At 39.1% G+C, this 24,802-nt stretch overlaps 1 protein-coding gene across 8 annotated transcripts in view; it reads right to left on the bottom strand.

The window, feature by feature from the left end:
- The window catches only part of fam204a (family with sequence similarity 204 member A), a 48,921-nt gene that overhangs the window by 10,680 nt on the left and 13,439 nt on the right, over window positions 1-24,802 (bottom strand). For 2 of the 8 annotated variants that reach the window (XR_013278517.1, XR_013278522.1), the window contains exons 6-7: window positions 4,427-4,570; window positions 3,505-4,195 (exon numbers count right to left, since the gene is read on the bottom strand). Coding sequence is in view for 3 of the 8 variants with exons in the window: in XM_077496051.1 (XP_077352177.1) it covers window positions 20,086-20,137; window positions 20,338-20,447 (162 nt within the window). In the remaining 5 variants the exon portion in view is untranslated. Of the gene's footprint in view, window positions 1-3,504; window positions 4,196-4,394; window positions 4,571-19,195; window positions 20,138-20,337; window positions 20,448-23,677; window positions 24,058-24,802 lie in introns of those variants that run through there. The other 6 variants (XM_077496051.1, XM_077496050.1, XR_013278518.1 and 3 more) reach the window with 5 other exon arrangements.

Raw genomic sequence — 24,802 nt, forward strand, 5'->3', positions numbered from 1 at the left:
GGAGGTGTTGAGACTGTGGCAGCACATGGTTTTGTGTTACAGACGTACGAAGGCAGAAGAATGTGTGAAAGCGATGCCCTCTGGATCCCCTCGTTTCGCAAAACTATTATCCAATTGAAAACTGATCTTCACTACACTCCCATTGTGTGCCTCGCTCAAAGAATAAATGCAGCAAAATTGATCTCAGGTCTCTGAAGTGGGCCTTTTGGCGCACCAGTTTACAGATGGGACCATTTTATTCACTTCTGTAGGCAATTTACAAACATGCAAAACGGAGAGCCCTTCACCACAACCTGTGAGCCATAAGCGGGAGTTCCACCTGTCTCATAATCATAAGGGAGGGGGGCAAATACAGCTGAGACGAGCGACATCAATGTGCTTTAAAAAAAACTGAACTCAGTGCAGTGAGTGTGTCATGCAGAAAGGAGCAACATCTGCTCATGTATTGGGGCTCCTGCTGTCAGCAGTTCAGCTTTATGGTCTCTTCCTGCAATTTTCACCATTTGTTACTGCATCATGTGAGCTGCAGAGAATCTTGTGTGTGCATTCTGAATTTTATATGAGGAAAGATGTGCCTATATAACTAAAGATTTTCCTCTTGTTGCAAACACATTATATTTTTCATTCAGTGGACACAGGCTAGGGTGTACCTCTGGGCTCATATTTAAGTCCCATATTGTTTATTTATAAATATACTAAGAGTGGCTAACTAGAATTCTGAGAAAGTTTAAATTGTAAACATAATACACTTCAATATTATGATTTGATGAGTGTTACCATAAAAACAATTTACTGTATTCTTGTCCCACAGATTTTTTTCTGATTTTCAAGACAATTGCGATTTTAATCTAATAAACCCAAACATTTAAAGGTTTCATCCATCCAGCCATTTTCTGAACCGCTTGCTCCTCACAAGGGTTGTGGGGGGTGCTGGAGCCTATCCCAGCTGGCTATGGGCAGTAGGTGGGGTACACCCTGAACTGGTTGCCAGCCAATCGCAGGGCACAAGGTTTTATTTATTCAAAAATAATTCCCGTGCAAAACGTTCAGACAACAATAATTTATACTCATTCTCAATCAATTTTAACATAAACTTAACATTATAGTTTGTGCTTAATTGCCACAATTAAGTACTTTGTAGCTATTGTAAACCACCCATCCAGCTTTCTGCCACTGATGCAAAATTACAACTCACAATAACATCTGGCTGTAACCGAACATAAGAACAGCAGCAGAAGACAAAATTCGATTTCACGATATAGCAAATTTTCGACGATTCACTTTTCAAAATGACGATTAATCGAATTAATTCGATTTATTTCCTAGCCCTAACCAGAACGATAACCCAGAATTCCACTGATGGGCAGCAAAGTTACTGCTACTACTACTAAAACACACAAAAAAATGCCACAATTTTAATAATATGGCTTTATAATCCTCAGATGTTGCAACCTATTTACAGAACGTCCCGTTAATCAGGCCATAAGCAGCATTTTAATTACTCATTGAATGGGTGATGCAATCCATGATGCCAAAGCTCTCTCAGTAGATTGTCTTAATGGGCCTGAAAGCACTTGTGCAAATAAACAAGCTATAAGAGTGGGGGGGAGAAAAAAAGGAATCCCATGGACTGCGCTAACAATCCAGCGGGGACCCGCATTTCCAACTGGTGCCTTTTACTTTATTAATCCCACACATCGTCATTTGGAAGGTCCCTGAAAAGGACTTATAAATTACTTCTAATAGGCTCCAAATCAAGCAGCAATTAAAACTGCATTAACCTTAATGAAACTGAAAAATTGAGACCTCAATTTACTGGAGTTGTGTTTGCACAAGCGTGGCTCTCAATAATATATGACGCAATGGGCTATGCGGGATGAGCACGTCCTCTAATGTGAACCTCCTGTGTGTGCGCGTGTGCAAGTACGCGCGCGTGATCATTACAAGCCTTGTTAGAGGTTAACTTAGCAACATTGGGGCGTCTTTAGTGCAGCCGATGAGACCGAGCAACATAGTGCCAATCAGTGTCACAGGTGTTCATAATAGTCTGTCTAATTGCTTCATTATTGGCGTGGAAGCCTGAGCCCCCCCCCACCCCCCGTCCGCCACATCTGGATTTCGGGAAGCCCGGCACAGCGGAGAAGCCTCTCTTGCGTTTTAACATGTATCTGCATGTTGCTGTGATTTCCCAGGAGCGCCGCATTTATTTGGACGCAGATTCTGACTCAAACGCCTCTAATGGAAAGTCCCAAGGCTTGAAGTTGGGGAGGTGGGAGTGGATTGGGAGGTTGTGGCAAATTATTGGCTGAGAGCTCATTTGTTTTGCTGTAAATAGGGGTGTGTGCGTGTGTGTGTATGGGGGTGGGGGGGTGGGGGTTAGCCAATAATTGTTTTTGCAAAGTTAGGGCATGCACATGCTACACGTAGTTTAGTAGAAGTACTGATTGAACTCCTGTACTCCTGTTTTCTGCCAAAACCCTATCTAATACAAGAGTTGTGCTTTGGCGCCATCTTGTGGCATCTTGGTGCAAATGAACTATGTTTTGGTGGGTGTTAATTGTGAAATTTCACTTTTCGTGGTAGGGCTTGGCTCCTATCACCCACAAATAGATGTGAATTTCTGTAATGGGGAACCGCACGAAAGCTATTTTTATACTGCATGGCCATGTGACTTCAGCAGCTTGAACTCGGAAGTTGGTCAGAAAGAAGCTCGCTCATTGACGAGCCTTGCAAATAGTGCTTGTTTTGTTCTCGTTTATCTCCGTGAAAACAACATGCCAAATAAACACAACTGTTATGGAACTTGCATAAACCGCTCCAGGCACTACAAACGCATATGAAGGATGTATTCTTTATTCATATCCCGAAGCCAAAAATTCAGAGTCCTAAATGTGAACGGGGATCAACTTGTGCGGACGTCCAAAAGAACAGTTTCACGCCAGCGAAGAGAAGCTTTTCACCTTCATATGTAGTAAACATTTTGGCACGCATGCACGCATCCTTCTAGATGACAATCCTGAAGGTACCGAAGAGGTAAGCGATTGTCTTTATTATATTTTTTTTGTTTCACCTTTGGGACTATCCCGACTGCCGGACGACAATAATGTATGACGAGGATAAAATGCTAAAATGGTGTTGCCACTGTTGTACAGGCTTACCGCCCGTGTTTTTTTTGTTTTTTTTGCCTTTCGTGCAGCTGTGACATGCATAAAATTTATCTGTAGGACCTTTACTGAATTAAGGAAACAGGATTATAAGCAGGAAGGATATAATAATTGAAAGAATTGAGGTTTAGTGAGTGTTGTTGGTTGTGCCCAAGAGACACGCACACACATGCTACACACATTCACAAAAAAAGCAATAAAAATGTACCCCCAACAACTATCAAAGACGTAAGACAACCAGATATGACAGCCAGGACATATACTGGGAAAGGAAGGATAGCTTGTTGAAACTGGAGAATGTCAGTGTCAATGTTTTGAGGGGGAGAAAAAAAACCTTTACCTGTGGACCAGGTCTCTTTTCCTCGTCTTTTTCAGCCCTCTTCACGCAAGCCATCTCTTCAATTGAACATTAGTATGTTCTTCGACATCTATACCAGTGAATTTGGCACCAGGGATATCATTCTCGGACAGAATAGAGTAGATTTAGCGCAGTAGACATTTCGCTAGTAGACCGTTTACATTCATCTAGCATGACTAGCTCGCCGAGTTTGACCCTCCTCGCTAGACTCATTAATATTAATTAAGTGTGGTGACGTATATCGTGTGGTTCCCCATTGAAATGTATTGTAAATTTTGTAGAGTAAATTTTACTCTGAAAAAGACTCCATCCCAGTATAAACAGAGTAAACTTTACACTCGGAAGAGAGTAAAATGTTACATATAATTAAAAAAAAAAAAAAAAACTCATTTAAGGGCTCAGGAAAATCTCACAACCTTCAGCATGGGAGATGGCCACTCTCTCACTTGAGCTATGCCATGCCTACGACTGGAAAACATGGCTAGTGTGCCCAAAAGGACACCAAAAATGGAGTATTCCATCTGACACAAGCAATATACTGACAAACAATAGGACTGGCATGGCTCAGCGGGTAGCATTAATTTAAAAATACACCTTACCAGTATGCGTTTTCAGATTTGGCAGAGAATTTTCAATGGCAGAATCATTCTTGACGCTGACAATTTTCTCGAATCTGTTGGTCACAGTCACAAATTACAAAGATCTCAATCAATCCATTGACTCCATATTTTAACCAATTTACATCTTCTCCATCTTTTTGCATCATGTTGTCATTCACGGTGATTTAAAAAAGTAATGAGCCAACTTTGACAAAGAAAGGAGTAAAAAGTACAAATATCACTTTTCAAATGGAGTAAAAGTAAAATACATACCAGAAAAATATACTTGTAGTGTAATGAAGTACCTCTTTGCTTCCCAGTACTGCGTACAGGTGGGCTTGCTCCTCTGTGGTAAGTGCGCTGTGGCTTGCATGGCTTTAACCCTCTTGAGATTGCCCACAAGAGACTTGCTGTCCAAGTCAATCAAGCCTCTCCTCGGTGAGAACAACCTGGGAGGGGATACACTGATTATTTATAACGTAAGCAAAACCACCAGAGATGATTTGTTTTATGTCACCCAACATGAATGAAATGACTTTTGAAAAATTACTGACATATCTGTCAGATTAGTCACCGTGTAATGGCCACAATATTTCCATGAGGCCCATAAAAATTAGGCTGAGGTCACCGGTGTTAATAACATTTTCCAGGAAGCGCCAAAAGGTCTTCGCTCCATCTATCAGATAAGCTTTGAGGAGACCCTGCGAAACACCGCAATCGAGGACTGAGACTCGACCTCAAATCTCCAGCCACCTCTTGGCCACCCACACAGGTTTTGTATCCATGCTCATCAAGCCCGGGCCTGCGCGCGCCAATTAATTCGGAGCCATATGGATTTCAACTGTGACTTTTGGCAGCTGTTCGTCCAAACCGCCGCTCAATTTGGGACACCAGGGAGTCGGTGTCACCTTTTGGGAATTTAGGAGATTCCTTTCTGATTTCTGTCGAGTCTTCATCAGGAGGATTGTTTGTTTCTCAAAAGGGAAATCGTGGCCCAGTTGGGCTGTTATTTATGTTTGGAAGTGATTGCAGTGGCTCGTGGTGCTTAACAGTCACTTATTGGCATCACAAGGTTGAACAGACCAATTTTTTTTGTTAATTTTTTGTATTTTTTTGAACAACACATTAGTTTTTGTGCTACAGTTCTTTCCCACACATGTCAGAGAAATGGGCTTGTCTTGACATGATTCTCCCTGACAACAGGTGCCAGGGTCATCAGTCCTCAGAGGCCTTGTTGAGTTCCCATGTCATGTAAACAATAGAAACACAACATGTGATTCTTTGCGTCCCTCAGATGTTTGCACGTCGCACAGATGACTCTTAGTGATTGCACATCCAGCTAAATCCTTTTAACACATTTGCTTCCAAAAACGTATAAATGCGTCTATTTTAAATGTTACCATGCTCCCAAAGACGTATTTATACGTTTTTTTGTTTTGTTTTTTTGTTTTATTTATTTATATATATATATTTTTTAATGCTAGAGCATTGAGCTTTGATGCATCTGAACTGAAGAGAATGGTTGAAGCAATGGTAGTTATTACAGAAACGTCCAGCAGGTGGCAGCACAGTATAAGAGATCAACCAGGGCTATGTTACAAAAAGTTCTTTTACCCACAGTTTTAAACAGATTTGTGAATAATGATGAAATTTAGCTATATTCTAATGCTAATTGCTGCGAAACGGAGACAGATAGAAATATACTTTTTTTCCTGATGAAAGAAGAGACTTTAATAATTTATTTTGGTAGGATCCATGTCTTTATAGCAATAGGACACAATATTCTGTAGGCTTTGCATATTCAGTCAAAATCCAGTAAAACAGCGAAGGGGGTTACTTCATTGGCTGGGAGTGAATGAGTTAATGACATTAGAAATTACGTTTTGCATTTTAGTCTCTTATAGAGTGATGGCCAATCATACCGATAACTGTTCACAATGTGAATCAATTTTAAAGCAATTGTCTGCTTGAAACTGACTGATGCTGTTTTCGAAATTCAAGTGCTGAAATATTGTTCGATTTCTGTAGCTTGCTCGCACCGGACTTGGCAGCAAGACAATAGCCATGGAAAGTAATTTATTTTGTCAAAGCAATTAAATGCCTACTTGATCATTTTCCTGGTAAAATGTGGTAAACAATTTAAAAGAACACTCCATGACTAAACCGCTCCCCAGGACTGGTAAAAAAAAAACCTCATGAGGGAGGAAAAAAAAGAGCCAAACACTAATCTACATTGCTAACATTTGTGAGTTTCAGACGAAACAATTCCTAAACAAGCATTCTATTTATGCTTGCCTCCAATTATTAATTTTAATTTATGTAACCCCACTTACTCCCACAGTTTAATTAATGATGCTCGTTATCAGCTGTGTTTAAGAGGTAATGGACAATGCTGAATTTTGAGTGTTTACTGCGTTTGCGAAAAATCCTTCTTTACTCCTTTGTAATGGGCTGCCAGCAAACAAGAGATTAACAGTGTTTGTCACTCTTCCTGCAGCTGTGTTATAATGCAAAGCAAGGAGGGGATGGGGAGGGGTGGAAACAGCATTAAGCGCATAACTTTGAAATGGTGACTTGAAATAGCTACCATGGTCAGAAGAACTGGCATGCCCCTCCAACACCTAATCCACGCTATAATTCCTGATCTAATTAGAGGAAGGCTCAGCGTTAGGCCTGCCATAAAAGAATAAAGAACACAAACCACGTGGCTACATAAAGGGAATATGGAGGCAGCGACTTGGGAAGAAATAGAAAACGAAAGCATGCATGTTGCAATAAATTGAAGAAAGATCAATATACACTAGCAAATAAAAACATAACCACTGTAAAATAAATATGTAAAGTCAGCCTTTAAAGTGGAAGTCAGCCTTAAAATATGTTATATGTATTAGTACTTTAAACATGACATTCTGATTAATATAACATTTATGGAATATGAGTTATGCAGCAAAATCCAGCCGTTTTTATCCATCTCATGGGGCGGCCATTTTGCCACTTGCTGCCGACTGAAGATGACATCACAGTTGCTCAGGGCTCAGGTAACAACCAATCACAGCTCACCTATTTTCTGAAGCTGAGCTGTGATTGGTTGTCACCTGAGACCTGAGAAACTGTGATGTCATTTTCACTCGACAACACATTTCAAAATGGTGGCCTTCTGATAGTGATCAAAACTGCTGGATTTTGTTGCTTAACTCATAGTCCACTAACGCGATATTAACCACAATACTGTGTTTAGACTAGTGGGGGTGCAACCAACATATTAATGATACTATGGTCAATAATTATTTTAATAATTATTGGTTTGACTTCGCTCTTTAAGATCAACATAGTAAATGCTGTGAAAATGACATTGTGTATTTACATTTACTTGACCAATCACATATGAACTTAACGTGAACCGAATTTTGAGTCTGACTGACAAATTAATAACTGAGCTTTGTTTTATGTTGTTGTTGTTTTTTTGTTTTTGTTTTTTTGGAGGGGGGGGGGGGGGGGGGTTGTGCATCTTTCAGCCCATAAACCAGGAGTCACCAAAGTGGTGCCCACGGCAATAGGTAGCCCACAAGGACCACGGGCTTGTAAATAAATAACACAGTAGTTCATCAGTGAAAGGATAAAAATGTGAACATTGACAAATAGTTATAGAAATAGCATATGTATTTAAATAATTAACATGATCCTGATTTCTTTTTTTTTTCTTATATATTTTTTTCTTTTTTTCTTTTTGTTTTGCCTGATGCTGATTCTGATATTTGGCAGAATAAAATTCTGATTATGGATTATTCGGCTGACTAATTAAAACTATATTAAAGTAACTTAATTTTTGTTCTCAACAGTAAAGATACAGGCATTATTTTACTGTTTTACAATACATTGTCCTTTAGTATTTGTTTAATTTTACAGCAGAGAGGTGAATTAGTAAATGATCTTTGTCTTGTGCTGTAGTGTATGAAAATAAATAAATACCAATAATTGGCCCATTTTTTGTTGCTTAGCTTAATAAAAGAGCTAATATCAGCCGATTACCAGTAAATAGGTGAGGCCCGAACAATACCATTATAAAAGGTCACTTGAACACATTTCTTATTTCAGAAGTGAAAATAAAACTGGTAGCCCTTCACATTAATCAATTCCCAAGAATTAGCTCTCAGCTTCAAAAGGGTTGATAACCCCTCCCATAAATTGAAGCAGCATTTACAGAAGCTGCATTAAACCATCCATTTTATGTGCAGCTCATCCAGTTGAGGGTTGTGGAGAGCTCAGCTTTGTCCCAGCTGAGTTCAAGCAAGAGGCATACTACACCAGCCAAGACTGGGCGCCACTCGATCATAGGGTACAAACAAACAAACAAACAAACAAAAAAACAGACAACCTTCCACGCTCACTTTCACACCATCGCTGTGAGAATTGAACCTGCGCTGCATATATCGTCTTAGTAAAAGTTAGTCACACTTGAACCGACACCTTACATGTTCTCTATATTGGTATAACGGAGTCATTCTTATGGAAGACACAAGGTTGAGATTACAGTGTTGGGAACATATTGTTGATACAGCACCAGATATGAACCAAGTAACGTTCTATCATGAAGCATGAACTAAAATATTCACACATAAGACTTTCCAGAACCAAGTGGTAAGAAAACAACTCTATTATATTTTCAGGTGAAAGTAAAAAAGACTCAACACCAATCATGGCCAGGCTACGCTAGTAGCTAGCGTAGCCAGGCTACGCTAATCGAGGATTAAGCTACTAAATAGCCAGAGGAAAGGCACGATTCCTCAACACACGATTGAATACCGCACAGTCTCAAGTCTGAGCTACATTCATGGGGATGTCAGTAAACTCCCATGTGATGTATCTTTGTGGGTTAAGAAATGAAATACACTGATTTAGAAGCCAGATAGATGTGCTTACCAAGGTCAAGGAGGCTCCCCAGCGTAATTACAAGCCTACCAAACACAAAGGGCATTGTTATTGGACAAGTATAAAGCTGCACATTACCAGAGCAACACAGCTGTTTCTATCAGCCAGCGCTAGCTGGGGAAGACAAAGGGCGGGCATCAATTTAGCCTACTTATCTAAAGTCTCTAATTACTTGGTTTATTTGATAAACAGAACAAGGCGAATCCTTAAATGATTCCGCAAGATCCAAAGGGGATTAATTCCGCACTCCTTGGAAAAACAAGTCACTGGTAGAATCCTGATTTTCACTCTTTAATCAGGCATTAATTAGGAGCAATAGAGGGACCAGTTAGACTTGGCATTTGGTGTGATTGCTGGAGAAATAAAAGGCCTGTATTAGTTTCTCCAGAGGAGGAAGTGAGCACATCCAGGCTAACAAAAAGATGACACAACATAACAGCAGCAAGTATGAGCTTCCCAGCTCTGGGGATAGCAGCTCTCTTTAAGTATGCTGCATTCAAAGCATCTTTTCTCTGGGCCCGTTTGGATAAGCATGCTTGCTCATTCCGTATATTTTCCATACATCTCAATCAATGCGGAAATGTTCGAGTAACAGACTCCTCCCTCACCACGCGCCATACATAAATATGCAAATTACTATAAGTGCTTACAGGTGGGATTGATTACGTTGCATGAGTCACAAACGAAAAAAACGGAACTTTATAAAAGTTGAGGTTGTTGAGGCTCGAAAATTAGTTTCTTTGGCACGCTGTGTCTTCGAAAAGTGATGAAAAGCTTTTGGGATATGTCGGCTATCGCTAATAGTAGCTAAATACCCATGCTGAAGGGGCCAAAAGGGCCGTCCGCACAGACAAAGAAATAGCACCCGTAACTGAGACTGCGCCTTATAATGCGGTGCACCTTATGGCCGTGAAAATACGGTACTAATATGTTTGATATGTCTGTTTATTACTATATTCTTGACACTTATAAATGTGCAAATTTAAAGCATTGTGACCGGATGCATCAAATATGACAGACATTAGAAGTCAGTAGGCTATACATATTTTCCTACTATATCGCAACAATTATACCATGACAACAGTCGCCGAAAAGTGGGCACGCATCGACAACATAACAGAGGAAATGTCCACCTCTGGTTATTTACCAAAAAAAAAGGCAAATCTGACCTGCAACGCAAGACACATGCAATCAAATGAAGACAAAATACTTACCATTTTATGTACGGGTAAGTTATAAATCTATGTCCGTGCTCTGGACAGTCTTTGATCCACCAGCAAAGGGTTTTAAGGCCTTGCCTGCACTCCACTGGGTAAAAACAATGGTTCCTGCGTATTACAAATAACTTTCTGAAATAAAAATAAATAAATAAATAAATAAATTGTAGTTGATACTAGATTCTAGAAGTACGCTTGTCAAGTATTTGACTGTAAGACTGTTTTAACATTAAAATCCCATCCTCAACTACACCAAAGCACCAATCATATCCATACTCGCAATTTGTCAGTGCCCATTACGCCCTCAGCGGTCCCAAAACAATGAACAAAATGGCCTATAAAATGTGTTTTGCAACCATTATGCACTCTGTCTGTTGTCTTATTTCGCGAGCTTGAATAAAGAGGTAGCGTCTTAAGCAATCTTAGCTTTGTTTGTTTTAGGTAATTGCTACTTGTCCCTGCATCCTGCCGGCCCAGATGATGCATGAAAATTACCATTCCCCTACTTCAATCAAAGCTGGAAGAAGAAATGGGAGGACAGTGGGACCAGAGGAGAACAGATGGGGAGTGAGAGAGGAACTCTGAGGCACAGAACTCCCTCCCTGCATGACAAGAAAGGGCACTGTCTCTGATTAATTAGGCGGAGTTGGTAATCAGTTTAATAAGGCTGAAGTTGATGGTGAGAGGTCCCCTTTGGCGGAGGCATGCCAAGCTTAACACTGTGTTCAGGGCTTCACTTTCCTCTACCAAGTAAACACGCTGTCTCTATTTACATAAATAGTTTCTTTTTTCGGTGTGTGAGTGTGTTTGGAAAGGAAGGGGCACTCTTTCGCCAAACTGCATGAATACCCAACATCAGCACTTAAGTCATCCCCAACAATGGAACCGGGAATTGCAGACAAATTCATGAATTTTTCAACATATGAGAGCTAATTAAATTGAGGCCTTTTTGAAATGAATATAGTGTGTGGTACTCACTAGACCTACACACACAAAGAGACTATAATTCAGTGATTGAATTCCAGTGTGATAGCGTTCAGCTTTTTACCATAGTGAGCTATGCAGATGGTCGGGGTCCTTTTCATTCTTTTCTTTCTTAATGGCAAATCTAATTATGTTAGTTATCACTGTAAAGAGAACAAGACGTTAACGAAGGGCTAAAAAGCTGCACAGCACCTACCAGCTTGTGAGAATGATACTTTGCTGGGTCATATCAAGGTGAAAATTCAATTTTCCCTTCAGTTGGTTGGTTGGTTTATGGACAACAACACAGTGGTCTAATGGTTAAGACGTCTATTCACAGTTCTGATATTCGGTGTTCAAACCTTTCTGTGTGGAATTTGTGTGTTCTTGCGACCGTATGGATTTTATCTGGGTACTTTGGTGTCCTCCCACAACAATGAAGTTACGGATAGCGAAACAGGTGCATAACAAGAACCCTGCATTAAATGGTAGTGCAAAATAACATTTTGATAGATGTATGCATTTGATGTACTCAAGTTTGATTTCACAGGAACCATCTGAGAGCCCTTCCAGATCATCTTGGTTAGTTACACTTACATTGCCAAAAACACAATTAAACTATAATGGCCTCTAAATAGTAACATGACCTAAGCAGGACCGACAGATACATGTGGACAATAGCTATAGCGCAACATTTGGGAAAAAAAAGAATAATATGATACTCAAGACACCAAAGCACAGACAAGATAATTAGTCTCGCAAACGGTTAGTGTAAAACTTCTGTGTTTCCACCATATGTTAAACATTAGACGGTACATTACTTCATAAACATTGTGTTAATTAAGGAACTGGCAAAACAAATAGCTCTTTGTCTTGTTTTTTAATAGGGAAATGAACCATATTAGGTGACTAACGGATCAAAATGATAATGAAAACAAATGGTGCGAAAGATACTAAAGGGGGAAAAAAAACATCTGAGTGGCCCAAAAAGGGTTACGAATGGTCATTTGTAGTCCTAAATGAGATAGCCAGAACCTAAGTTGATGTAAAATGTAGCAACAGGATGCCGTTTGTCAAAAAGCATGGCCAAATCAACAAGTTTCGCAAGATGGGACGCACATTTGTAGAGTCATCCTAAACCAGCAGTTAGGGGCAACAGTTACTGTAATACTTCCTTCACTTTAAAGTTGTGAGTCACTCAGCCCTTAACTCATTCACTGCCAGTCATTATAGAAAATTTTTACATTTCCAATACTCACGTGATATTACATTCAATAATTATATATAAACCGAATCTACCAAATAACAGAATAGACTCCCTACTTTTTGTCCCGTCCCGTTCTTTTATAATTGACAGCAGAAAAATGTAGGTTTGCCAAAATACAGCCATTTCTCCCATGGACTCTGAAACTGTGTTTATTTCCTATAAAATGGGGCAATGATGTCATCTACCGGTGGTTGGGCATCAGTAAAGTTGTTTCCAAGTTTGATATTTACAGTGGAGCATGCTCAGATTCGCCCCCATTTAGCACCGCTCTAAAAAATACAATTGACAAGTATACTTGTCAAAGGCAGTGAATGAGTTTTAAAGGGGGAGTTGGCAGTTAAAACTGCTAGCAAAACATGAATGCAGGCTTACCGGTACTTCACCAATCTCACTCACTTGAGCCTCTGACTATTCATCCCTCACTGAAGTGCACAAACACAATTCTCAAAGATAACCATTCATTACAGCATGGAATTATGAAAGTGTGTAATTGTGATAGTCACAGAGATGAGAAACTGTATCTAGCTTCAGCAAAATAGCAGCACTAGCCATGCTAAGCTAGCATTAGCACTATAAACAACTTGACCTTAACCATGGCTGCTTTGTTGCTAGCATGACCCATTCGCAATGGAGTATTACTTAACACTAAATGTTATAGGTTTTAAGTTTTATTTTTCATGATTGTACAGTTAAGTATAATCAATTAAAAATTAAAAAGAGGTGATAAACCTACCTGTCAAAGTAGAATTGTTGCTTACAGTTATATTCTTGAGCAAAACCTGAATCGATATGCACACTGTAGTGTGCCCGAGATTGGATATCAAATGATTGATGATTGATCATCGGTCACACATTCTGTCTCTGATTTTAAAATTAAAATCACGACTATAACATGTTAGATAAGACAAAAGGCTGATTTTTTATTTGTTTTATTCCACAGCTCTTTTTACTTATATACGAGTGTCAGCTCATACTGAAAGAGAGTTTGTATTGTAAATGCAGTCAAGCAATGTGTGCCTTTATATTTTCACATTTACTGATGTAATGAGAGGAAGGATGAGCTTAAAAAAAAAAAAAAAAAAAAAAAAAAAAAAAAAGATGGTCCCTGAGACTGTCAATGTCATGACAGCATTCTCTTCATTAGAATCCTAATTACTGTATGTTATTTAAAAGTCAAATTATTACACTGCTTGTGCATTGTTATTTTCACATTTGACGTTTAGGTCCTAATGTACAACTTAAACATTGTTATGACCTAGATGACTTCGAGTGGTGGTGAAAGCCATGTCTGAGTAGTTTCTTTCTAAAGTAAACTCAGAGGACTGAGTCCGCGATAAGCCAGCGCCACATAACCCGTCGACTTTAATGACGGTCCACTGTCACAAGGCTAAGACAGTGAAGTGGTGGTGATAGAACACAGGCATAATTTAAGCAGTGCTAAGTGGTCTATTGTCATTCAAATGATGAATTATACTTGGCAGAGGTTTTAGCATCACTTTTACAAAGCGCTGCCATTGTTTGTGTCGACACAACGTTCTAAGTCTGAAAGAAGGGAATTACTTGGAAGAGTTTGGAGTTCCTTGGGGTTTGGACACAAATTAGTTCCTCGCTCAACTGGCCTGAGAGTCAGACGAGCCTCGACCGAGGCAGTGCAAGAGCTTACAAAGGACCACAGTGCCACTGTTATGTCCGTTAAGAATTACCAGTATCAAAACAGAAATAACGAGTTTCTTCCGCCTTTTAATTAAGGCGCCACCGTATAATTGCCGGCTAAACAGTAGGCAAAGTGTTGTTCATTTTGGCCCTCAGCAACACATTACCACATGAGCTAGTCTTTCCAGGGATAAATCAAGGAAATGTTACACCAATGGTCTTGTTTCTTTCTCATTCATATACAAATACATTGCAAGTATCTACAAAAATGTATGTAAACTAATAACAATAGTGGAAAAATATCACATTTTTTATGAATAAATAGCTTTAAAAAATCTATTAAATCCAAATGTGACATATATTTGGCATAGGAGCATACTGTAATGCAACCATGGCCCCATGATACTTACCCATCTAAAACGTGTACATGATGCTAATTTCAGGTCAAAATGTGTTTACCGTACGCACAACGAAGAAGAGAGGTTGGACCAAAGTACTATTCAGCTATGTGGCACTTCTTAAGATGTGATTACCTCTGTTGGAACTGTTAAATGGTTCCATAAAGAAAAAAATGAATTATTAATTCACTTATTTAATAATTCATGCAGAAGAATGGCAATGTGTGTTTTGCGCATAGAAGATGAATGCATAATGGGTGCATGCTCAGCGTATTTGGTCATTGAAGTGTTTTTAGTCCATGAGTGCAAAGGAAAGAATTAATTAAAAGTTAATTTTAATTTCTTCCCTTCCTTAAGTTATACTAAGTGATAAAACAGATGCTTTCCAAGCAATTTCCAACAAATGCAATCAAGAGGATGTATAAGTAACTCACTGAGTAAACTATCATTTTTAATTATAGATCAAGTACATGTTTATTTTGGCCTAGATCTCACAGTTTAAGGGGAAGTGAGTCGTACTTTGTTCTGTACTTTATAATTTCAATTTTGAGTCCGAACATCACTTGACTGTGCACCAGTCAAACAGCAGAATCGAACACTGTAATGATGCTTTTATGTGGAATTAAAGAGGAAGTCAACCCATTTATTTATTTATTTTGACAATAATATGTTCTATGCAGCCCCACTAGTCTAAATATGGTATTCTGTTTAATATTGTGTTCGTTGAATATGAGGTAAGCAGCAAAATCCAGCCCTTTTTATCCATTTCAGGGGGCGGCCATTTTGACACTTGCTGTCGACTGAAGAAGACATCACAGTTGCGCAAGTCTCAGGTAACAACCAATCATAGCACAGCTCAGAAAACAGGTGAGCAGTGATTGGTTGTTGACTCAGACAGGACAAATGTGATGTCATCTTCATTGACAGCAAGTGGCAAAATGGCCGCCGCCTGAGATGGATTAAAAAATAGCTGGATTTTGTTTCATAACGTATATTCCAAAAATGTAATATTAATCAGAATGTCATGTTTAGACTAGTGAGGTTTACATATAACATATTATTGTCAATAAATGTTTAAGGCTGACTTCCACTTTAAACGATTACAGAAAATTTTGATAGGGATCTCACATCAAAACTCGTCTGTAAATATTGCATAGTTACCAGTGAGGTATAAGTGTTTACCATGGCAGAAGGCATATTGTTCATACAAAACACTGTCAAAGTAATTTCCTCACAGCAGAGGTTCCTTTTGGCTTTCACATGAACCAATCCTTTCTGTAATTATCAATTGTGACACCCGTAATTACTGGAAGACTGCTGCACTGCGTGAATGACATGTCTTTTGTGTTATAATTCTGTGCATCTTGACAAACATGACCCATTAAACAACCCTGTGGCCTTTTTCTCGAGCGGTGATTACGCTAATTAAACCTGCAAAACATTTGAGAGCTGCAGACGTGCCAGAATTAAACAGGTCATTAAATCAGCTGAGTATGTCAACATCCACAGTTTGTCACTCCTCCAACAGGCCAGGAAAAGGAATCGAATGTGTTATATGACATGTAAAATGTAGCTGAAGCACTAACCACGTCGATTGGCCAAACAGTACATACATGTATGAAAGTATTGAAACGGCAAGGCCAATTCCTTTGTTTTTGTTGTATACTGAAGATTTCAGATGAAAAGATGAGTGAGACAAAAATTCTGAATTCCAGCTTTTATTTTATGCTATTGACATCCAGACGTGTTAAACAACTCAGGACAGAGCACCTTTTGTTTGAACCCATCCATTTTCAAGTGAGCAAAATTATTGACGATTGGATGCTTCCATTATTTTAAATGCTTTTCCAGCACTTTACTGTGGCCTCTTTAAGTTCTTGTTTGTTTCTGGAGGTTTCTCCCTTCAGCCTCCTCTCCAGGAGGTAAAATGCATTCTCGATTGGGTTAGGGTCTGATGATTGACTTGTCTAGTCTGACATTCAAGCCACTATTCCTGCCTGACAAAGTTTTTTGTTGTATGCTGTGTGCTTTCCGTCATTGTTTGATACATTATGAAGCTTCTCTCGATTAGATTTGATAAATCTTTTTCTGTAAATTGCCTAACAAAAATGATTTTGTAGACTTCAGAAGTCATTCTGCTGCTACCAGGACTGGATTGGCCATTTGGTATACAGGGCAGATGCCCGGTGGGGCGGCGCCTTTTGGGCGCATCACACTACAGATAATTTAAAATGAATGAGATATGTTTTCATAAAGTTCTAAAATTTTGCATAAACTGGAATTCTATTTCATGAAAGGGTAACTGCTGGAAATGACACAAAACGACAGACGTTAATACACATTTATTTGCTATTTGCTTTTACAAGATCAACGATGGGAGGAATTAAAACGAAATACAAAAATCTAGCAAATTAGTATATTTTCCATCAACAGAACAAGGATTTTTGTTGCCTCTTTCATGTGTCAATTGCAGCTAAACTCTATCCTGATAAAGCACGTATAATGCTACATAATACTTTAAATGTTTTGTTTTTTTCTTGAAAGTTTCCCAATGCACAAACACTCGCTCCACTTTGTGTGAGGTGTTTGTAGAACCAACAATATCTTTGAGATCTTCCCTATGAGTTAATCCTATTCTAGCTGCTGATAGCAGCAAGCGATAGCGCCGATGTCTTATTATCACCAACATATGTTCCCCTTTCATACCAGAGAAGCCTCCCAACCATTTAATGGGATTGTTGTTGTTTTCTTTTCCTCCTCTCCCTTTACCCCGATCCGCACAACAAACGCTTTTCCTCGAAGACGTTCGACATGTGCCCAAGGAATTTGTCTCCGTGTTTCCCAACAAATCAGCCTAGGTCAGGGGCTAAGATTGGCCTCCAGTTACAGGCTATTGAAAACAGCTCCTCCACATGACAAGGGGGGGAAAGTGGATTTTCCAGCTTAAAAGCAGAATCATCTCTGCTCAAGGCATTATCTTGTGTTCAAAGAGATTAATAACGGGTGATGCTATGGATAGGGTGGCATGCTGCTCTTGAATCGGCGCTAGTCATATTCACTGACAACATATTGCTTTGAATAGTTCGCTAGTTTTTATGATTTTTTTTTATATAAACAATTTTGACTTGTTTATTTTTCTTTTAATGAAAGGGTGAAATACGATTTGAGCTAGGGAAATGATAGGTGAGTAAATGTATCTTCAAGGATTACAATCGTCATGACTGGGTTAAGTTTGGGTCATGCAAGGGTTATTTTTGGGTCATGACCGTGGAGGTCAAGTGTCTGTTTTGAACTGATGTAACCGTCATCTGCTTTCAACTGGAAAAACGCTACGTGATGTCAGGAGCTAAGTGATGGCAAGAATCTTTTATCTCTTTATTCGGTCAACAGCCAATCAGATAATTCCATGTCAGTCCTGTTACCTACATGTCTAGCCACAGCCAATCCAATCAATTCACTGTCTATTTAAGACAAACCGAGAAGTGTGTGTTTGTCGGATTATTAACTCTGCTCCTGTGTGCATCTCTACAGCCCAAGGGGGCTTGGCGTCTCGTAATTCACGATGCATTCTCATTGTTTCTCGTCTAGTCAAGTTGTTCTACGCCTCTCGATGTTATGTGAATAAATAGTTAAAATCTTATTTGTGACTGCGATTTGGGATCCAACCTCAGAACATAATAACAATGAACCCCTGCTACATTGCAGATTATCATTTGCAACTCATTATATCACAGTTTTTAAAGTTTTTTTTTTTTTTTTGGGGTAACAAGAAAGCACTAAGATCTACTGGAAGAGACACATCATAAATAACAGCAAGATGAAGAGGACAACACTTCATTGTACTGTATCACATTTTGCTCTTTTTTAAGTGGCTGACCTTCAACCAATGGCGTTGCAATTTCGCAGATGTAACGGCCAATCAAAAATGTCATGTCTTATCATAAGCTTTCCAACGATAACAACAAAAAAAAGACATGTCTGCGTACAAAATGAGATCCAGACATACAGTATATTATTTTACAATACTTAAAAATTGAGGTGGCCACAATAAGGTTATTATTGGTGAACCAAGTGGTTATTTACCTGCCTAATGGAAATACAGCCAGTGATACTTTTCATGTCTGTCCAGGCAAGTCTGGGCACAAAACAAATAAATACATAAACAAACGTGTCCACTCTACACTATGAAATTTTTGTGATCTCTGCGACAAACTACCCTGTTACAATACCCAAAGTAATCCACAACTTTTGAAGTCTCTAAAATTGAGCTTTCTGTGTCTCTGCTAATGGAAAATCTCAATTTCTTCACTTCTCAGCCAAGATGTTTTCTTTTTTTTTTGCAGTCATCAAAGTATAGAAAATCCCATGTTGTACTTTGATGTGCTTAACAGAGTTCTGACTCACGTCTCATTACAGAGATAATTAATAGTTTAATTAGCACACATTCTAAGCAATTCACAGCATCGCACCCACACACTAAATTCATGCGATTCACTAAAATCGATTCAGCATAAATCTGTTCTAGAGACCTGATGTATCATCAAAAACGGGCACAAAATTGCTGATGTTTTGTTTCTAACCTCTCATACTGATTCAGCCAACACAGCATCCTTCACATTGCACTAAAGGACACAATAGCCAAACATGTTGAATCCCAATCACATTTTATTCCTCATTACCTTAAAGCGAGCAATTATTTCCCACAGTTGGAAAAATAACTACATAAGCATTATGAATACAAGTAATCATCATTCCAAAGCTGTTTAGAATTAACAGTTGCAAAGAATCGGAATGATCATTTCAAAAGCAGCAGGCAGAAGCAGGGGGGGAAAAAAAAAAAGATCAAAGTCAAAGAGTTTTCAACTGGTTAACATGCTGAAGAGCGCTCATCACACAAAGAGTGCCGAGTGGAGGCTTCAAGACACGCGTGCCTGTTGTTCAGATGCAGAAACAATAGTATGTCTCCCAGCATGGGAGACGGCCAACAGCAAAGCAAAGCCTCCGTTTCATGTCTGGTTGCACCCCCCTCGCTCAGCCGCTCTCTCAACTTGCAGTTTATGTTAGCTAACAACAATTTACAGCAGGCAAATTTCATTTTCTTCACACAAATCCGATCGCACATTATCCTGTACATTGCATTAGGGGCCTAATCTTTCCTTTCTCTTCCCCGGGAGAAGAAAGGAGCGCCTTCATGATTAACCCACTTTACAGCAATAAATAAACGCATCATCCAGTAATGTACAGCAGATTTAATTTGAAGGCCAGAACGCTCAAATCACTGAAATGTAATGGAAAAGTAACACAATGCAGACGCCAATGGACGCCTAGGGAATTAATTTGAATGTGCTTTTTTTTTTTTTTTTTTTTGTCGGTTTTAGATGGATTTTCTATTCCGCCCTCAGCCAACACACTCTTGCGGGTGTTAATTCTTTTAACTGTGCAAAAACATACTAAACCATATCAGTTTGCCATAAGAAACAGAGTTTGATTCAATTAACATAAAAAAAAATAAAATCTTCCTTTTCCATCCATCTTGGTCACATGTAGCCCATATTGCTTTTGGTTTCCCAGCGTTTTTTTGCCTCGAACCTGAAAAACGGAGAGGAAAAATAAAACACAAAAAAACACTGCATTATTGAACCCTTGACACATTCATTTAAACTGCCAGCTTTCATCTGAGAATGACTAATGATTCAAAGTATCCAGACTTCAGCAACTCCATCTTAACTGCACTTGACACCATGGAAGATGGGATGGCAGACACAAACATGAGGACGGAGACATCATACCCCCAAGCTATTTGCTTCTTCCTTTTCTTCGCTGCCCTCAAAGCGTCCTCTTCCTGTTTGCGCTGCACAAAGTCACGGCAATCAGTGGCTTCGGCGATTTTCACAGCCAGCTATTTAGAGACAGACGAGAGGCCCGTTGGAGAATGGAAATCAGTCCGAGGCATAAAATAAAAGCTGTCTGACTGATGCGTCAGGGCGCTTTCTTGTCACGGTCTCTGCTGCCTCCTCCACACCGCAGCAGGGTTCCACACTCACACAGCATACGGCATCCACGCAGCATGCAGTAACAGAAAAGGGCTGAACAATTAATCAAATTCAAATTGACGTGGCAATGTAATCGAATGCAATTTTCAAATAGGTTGCAACTTGGGAGGGAAAAAACAGGCGGTTAATAGGGTTTACTGTCACTTTACATTCACACTCGATCACTGCTTAGCAATGTGTTGATGGATAATCGTTAGCACGCAACCAGACAAGTTTAACCGTCACGACAATTCTGTGGACACTTGCACAGTGCAGAGGCTTACGTTGACCCACCAAAGCTGAGTCGCTATTACCTCTAGAACAGTGATTCTTAACCTGGGTTCAGGGAGTCACATCCGACTCAAATGATTCATGATGATACGCTCGCTACATTGCTCAGCCTGTGTTGCAGGGAATTCAGTGCACTCAGTAGTCAACTTGTGTCTGCTTTGATGGAACATTGTGTGATTTCTTTATTATTGTAATCACTTCTGCCCTGCGATTGGCTGACAACCAGTTCAGGGTGTACCCCGCCTACTGCCCGAAGCCGGCTGGGATAGGCTCCAGCACCCCGGCGACCCTTGTGAGGAGTAAGCGGTCAAGAAAATGGATGGATGGATGGAATCACTTCATACTAAATTCGTTGAGCAAAAAAAAAACAAAAGTGGTTGGACGAATATGTGCAATATGAATTCACATATATAACGGAACGTATGGTGTTCCACAGGGTTCAATTCTGGGACCTTTGCTGTTTTCATTACATCTGCTACCCTTGAGATCCATCTTGAAAAAAACAGCGGTTCATTTTGTTCACCAGTAAACCATATATATATATATATATATATATATATATATATATATATATATATATATATATATATATATATATATATATATATATATATATATGTGTATGTTGTATATATTAATTAATTAATTAATTAATTAATTAAAAACACCAATACACCTACTGTCATGCTTTATGGCTGTTTTTCTTCAGCTGGACATTGGGCCTTCATCAATGTAGAGGGAATTATAACCAGTTCCATATGCCAATACAGTATTAGAACAGAACATTCAGGTTTGTGCTTGAAAGCAAAAAACAAAAACGGGAAAAGCCTACCCAAACAGCTAAACTTTATTTGAGCTTCTTGAAATGTAGTTGTGTGTATTGAAAATGTGTTTGAATGTGATTGGTTAATTGTGAACACAGCCACATTCCCAGTTTAAGAGGGTGTGCGAACTTGTGCAACTACATTATTCCAAGTGTTTATTTTTACTTCCCCTCTATTTAAAAAAAAAAAAAAAAAAAACTTTTTTTTTTCAAAAAAAAAAAGAAAAAAAAAGTGCAAATTGACAAGTGGAAAAAAAAAACACCGGTTCTCCCATGTCAAGTTGTACATGTAAGGCAGGTGACCTGGGCAAAAAAATATCTGCGGCTTGAAAGCATATAACTCAGGTTCAAAGTTTCCAACATGTTGATAAAAATGTCTTTGGCTAGATTCAGTGCAACTGACTCTGTAATTACCCTCCAACTGAGCTGCTTTATTGTCATACGGAAAACAATATGACAGCGATTCCAGTTATGGTGGCTGTTTCTGAGCAGGAATCACAGCCACCAGTTGCTTTTTTTTTTTAAACTACGTGCAAAAGTTGCTAACTATAGTTAATTAAAAAAATAAAATAAAATAAAAAACACGGATAAATACGTCTTTGGACACTTAAAACATTTAAAATAGAACGCATTTATACATTTTTGGGAGTAAATAAGTAAAAAAAAAATGGCTATTACATCCCTTGAATAAACTGATCCAGAATTTATCATTGTTAACACTATGATCCACAAAAGGCACTGGACATTATCGCAACAATGCTTAGTCTTTATGTCAATTTCACTAAAAGACTCCTTAACGAGTCAGAAAGACACATTTATGATTCATAGTCTGTATTTGTTGTGGGAAAACTGCTAACAATAAATCAGCGCAAGTAGCGACTTTTCTGTTTGAAAGACTGCAGGCAGTCCCTGAAAAAAGTAGTGAAGAGAAGGACCGTGACAGCAAGAGGCAAACATTGAAATCCCAGGGAAGACACGAGTGTATTGTGAAGCAGAATAATCCCAATAACCCCAGTCACACACAAGCACGGGAAACAAAGCGCAAATCCTGCCTCCTCTGTCACTCCTGAGATAGGTTTATTATTCAAGCAGAGGCAAACTTCGATAAACAACTTGGAACAATTTCACCAAACGTTGGGGGTAATTCTCTGTAATAGTCGCAGCACAATCAAAGGGGAAGAAAGTCTTGAGGTAATGAAGAAATGTGCCACCGCTGCACCACTTGAAAAAAAAAAAAAAAAAAGACCTGGTAGAAAAAGAAATGTTTCAATTATAATTAAGTGGGATAAACTTTATTAGAAAGACTGAAACTAAAATATCTCCTAATGCATGCTGGGATTAAGCAGGTCAGAGCGAGCAGGCAGGAAAAATTAAACTCTAAAGGCTTTTTATCACTATATTTCAGGAACCAAGGGTGTAAAATGTTCTAATTTGGGATACATTAAAAGCCATAAAGGTCTTTCAAAAAGATTAATGGTACTTTGCTTGGATTTAAGATAAGGGCTCCGGCTGGCTGCAAGTGGCGGGCTGCTGCAGGGCCCTCAAGGCATTCATCTTTACAGCCACTACAAGATTTGTGAAAATGTCTGTATAACCTGGAGCGTACATATGATGACAGTCCTTTGCCATTTTCGAGCTTTTAAAATTCTTCAAATCGTGTTGCAGAGCCTCACAACGGGCAACCAAGTCCGCATTTGCAGTCGATTTGCAAGCCGACGATAGCGCACGGGGGCTTTTCCTTGCTCTTTGTTGGATTGGTGTCGATGCTTCCGAGTGGCTGCGATGCGGCGGGGAGATTATACACACAAACACGTTTATTAAATTACGGTATTGACAAATCCAACGTCAACTAGGAGGCCTCATTGTTGGCGGACAATCAAATGAATCAGCATGACACTAAATGGGTTCGCGTCAAGGCACCTTTTTTTTCCCCACCTGCACTCCTATTAGATCGTTTTGCAAAAACAAAATTAAACACACTTCCATACTCATCATTTCCATGTTTGGTAATTCAATTTTAGAATTTATTTTATATAGTAAAATCAAAAATAAAGGCTCACAATTATTTTTAATCACTTTTGTCTCATGATTGTCTTCGCTGACGCTCAACATTAATGTCAAGCAAGTTACCTAGGAGACAGAACAGATCAAAGAAACAAAAAAAAAACCTCAAATGTCTGATTAATCAAGCCTGCAAACAGCTTATTTCCTTCAGCCTGCATGCAAGTATGAAAATGAGATTCCGAGAGCAGTACATTGTGCAGATTTGTTCATTCTTATCTGAACAAAGCCAGCGGCAGCTTATTTCATGGATCACTGGCACTGTCAGCGCTGTGGCGCCGAGCAGGTGACGGCTCCTCTTTCTGTGGCGAGAACAAAATTAGCAAAAAGTCGGCACAAATTAGCCTCTCATGTTTTCTGTAATATGACATTATTTTTCATTTACTTTTTTTGATCCACATTTCAGGATTTTTTTTTTTTGCCTCCCCCACCACATGTATCTTAGTGCCAAATCCTCTCACATTAGAAGCGAGTGCAAATAAGAATGGAACTACAAAGCTGGGACAAAGGCATGAGACAAGAAACCTCCTGCAGTCTATGTTTATGTTCTTCCCACTGCCATGCATATTAATATATGATTAAGTGCCTGTCATCGTCATGCTCCTGTTCCGTAGTTTCTCTCTCTCTTGTGTGTCCTGTGCACAGGCCTGTTCAAAATAAGGTTTATTCTGAGGATTAATACTCTGACCTGTAGTAGATTTGAATGCAAATAAAGAAAAAAAAACATCATTGTACTCAATGCGGACACTGCAGCTTAAGGCCACGTTGCGGGTTAAGTCAATAGTAGTGATTCATTCAAGTTTGGGTCGTCATGGAGATTCAAATGGAGGCCCAAACATGGAACCCCAATGCGATTAAAAAAAAAAAAAACATAGCTGCCTGCTGCACTGCATATTACACAACTGCAATAATAATTGGTAAGGCTCTCTAAACAGTCCCAATCAAACAGCTACAAAATACAATACCTCAATTAAAGACGAAAGTCGCGTCTCCGTGTGGATAACGTGTTAAAGCTTCTTTTAACAATATCAAATAAATGATGGCTTT

The sequence above is a fragment of the Festucalex cinctus genome, chromosome 14, assembly GCF_051991245.1.
Source record: "Festucalex cinctus isolate MCC-2025b chromosome 14, RoL_Fcin_1.0, whole genome shotgun sequence".
In the NCBI taxonomy this organism is placed as follows: Eukaryota; Metazoa; Chordata; class Actinopteri; order Syngnathiformes; family Syngnathidae; genus Festucalex; species Festucalex cinctus.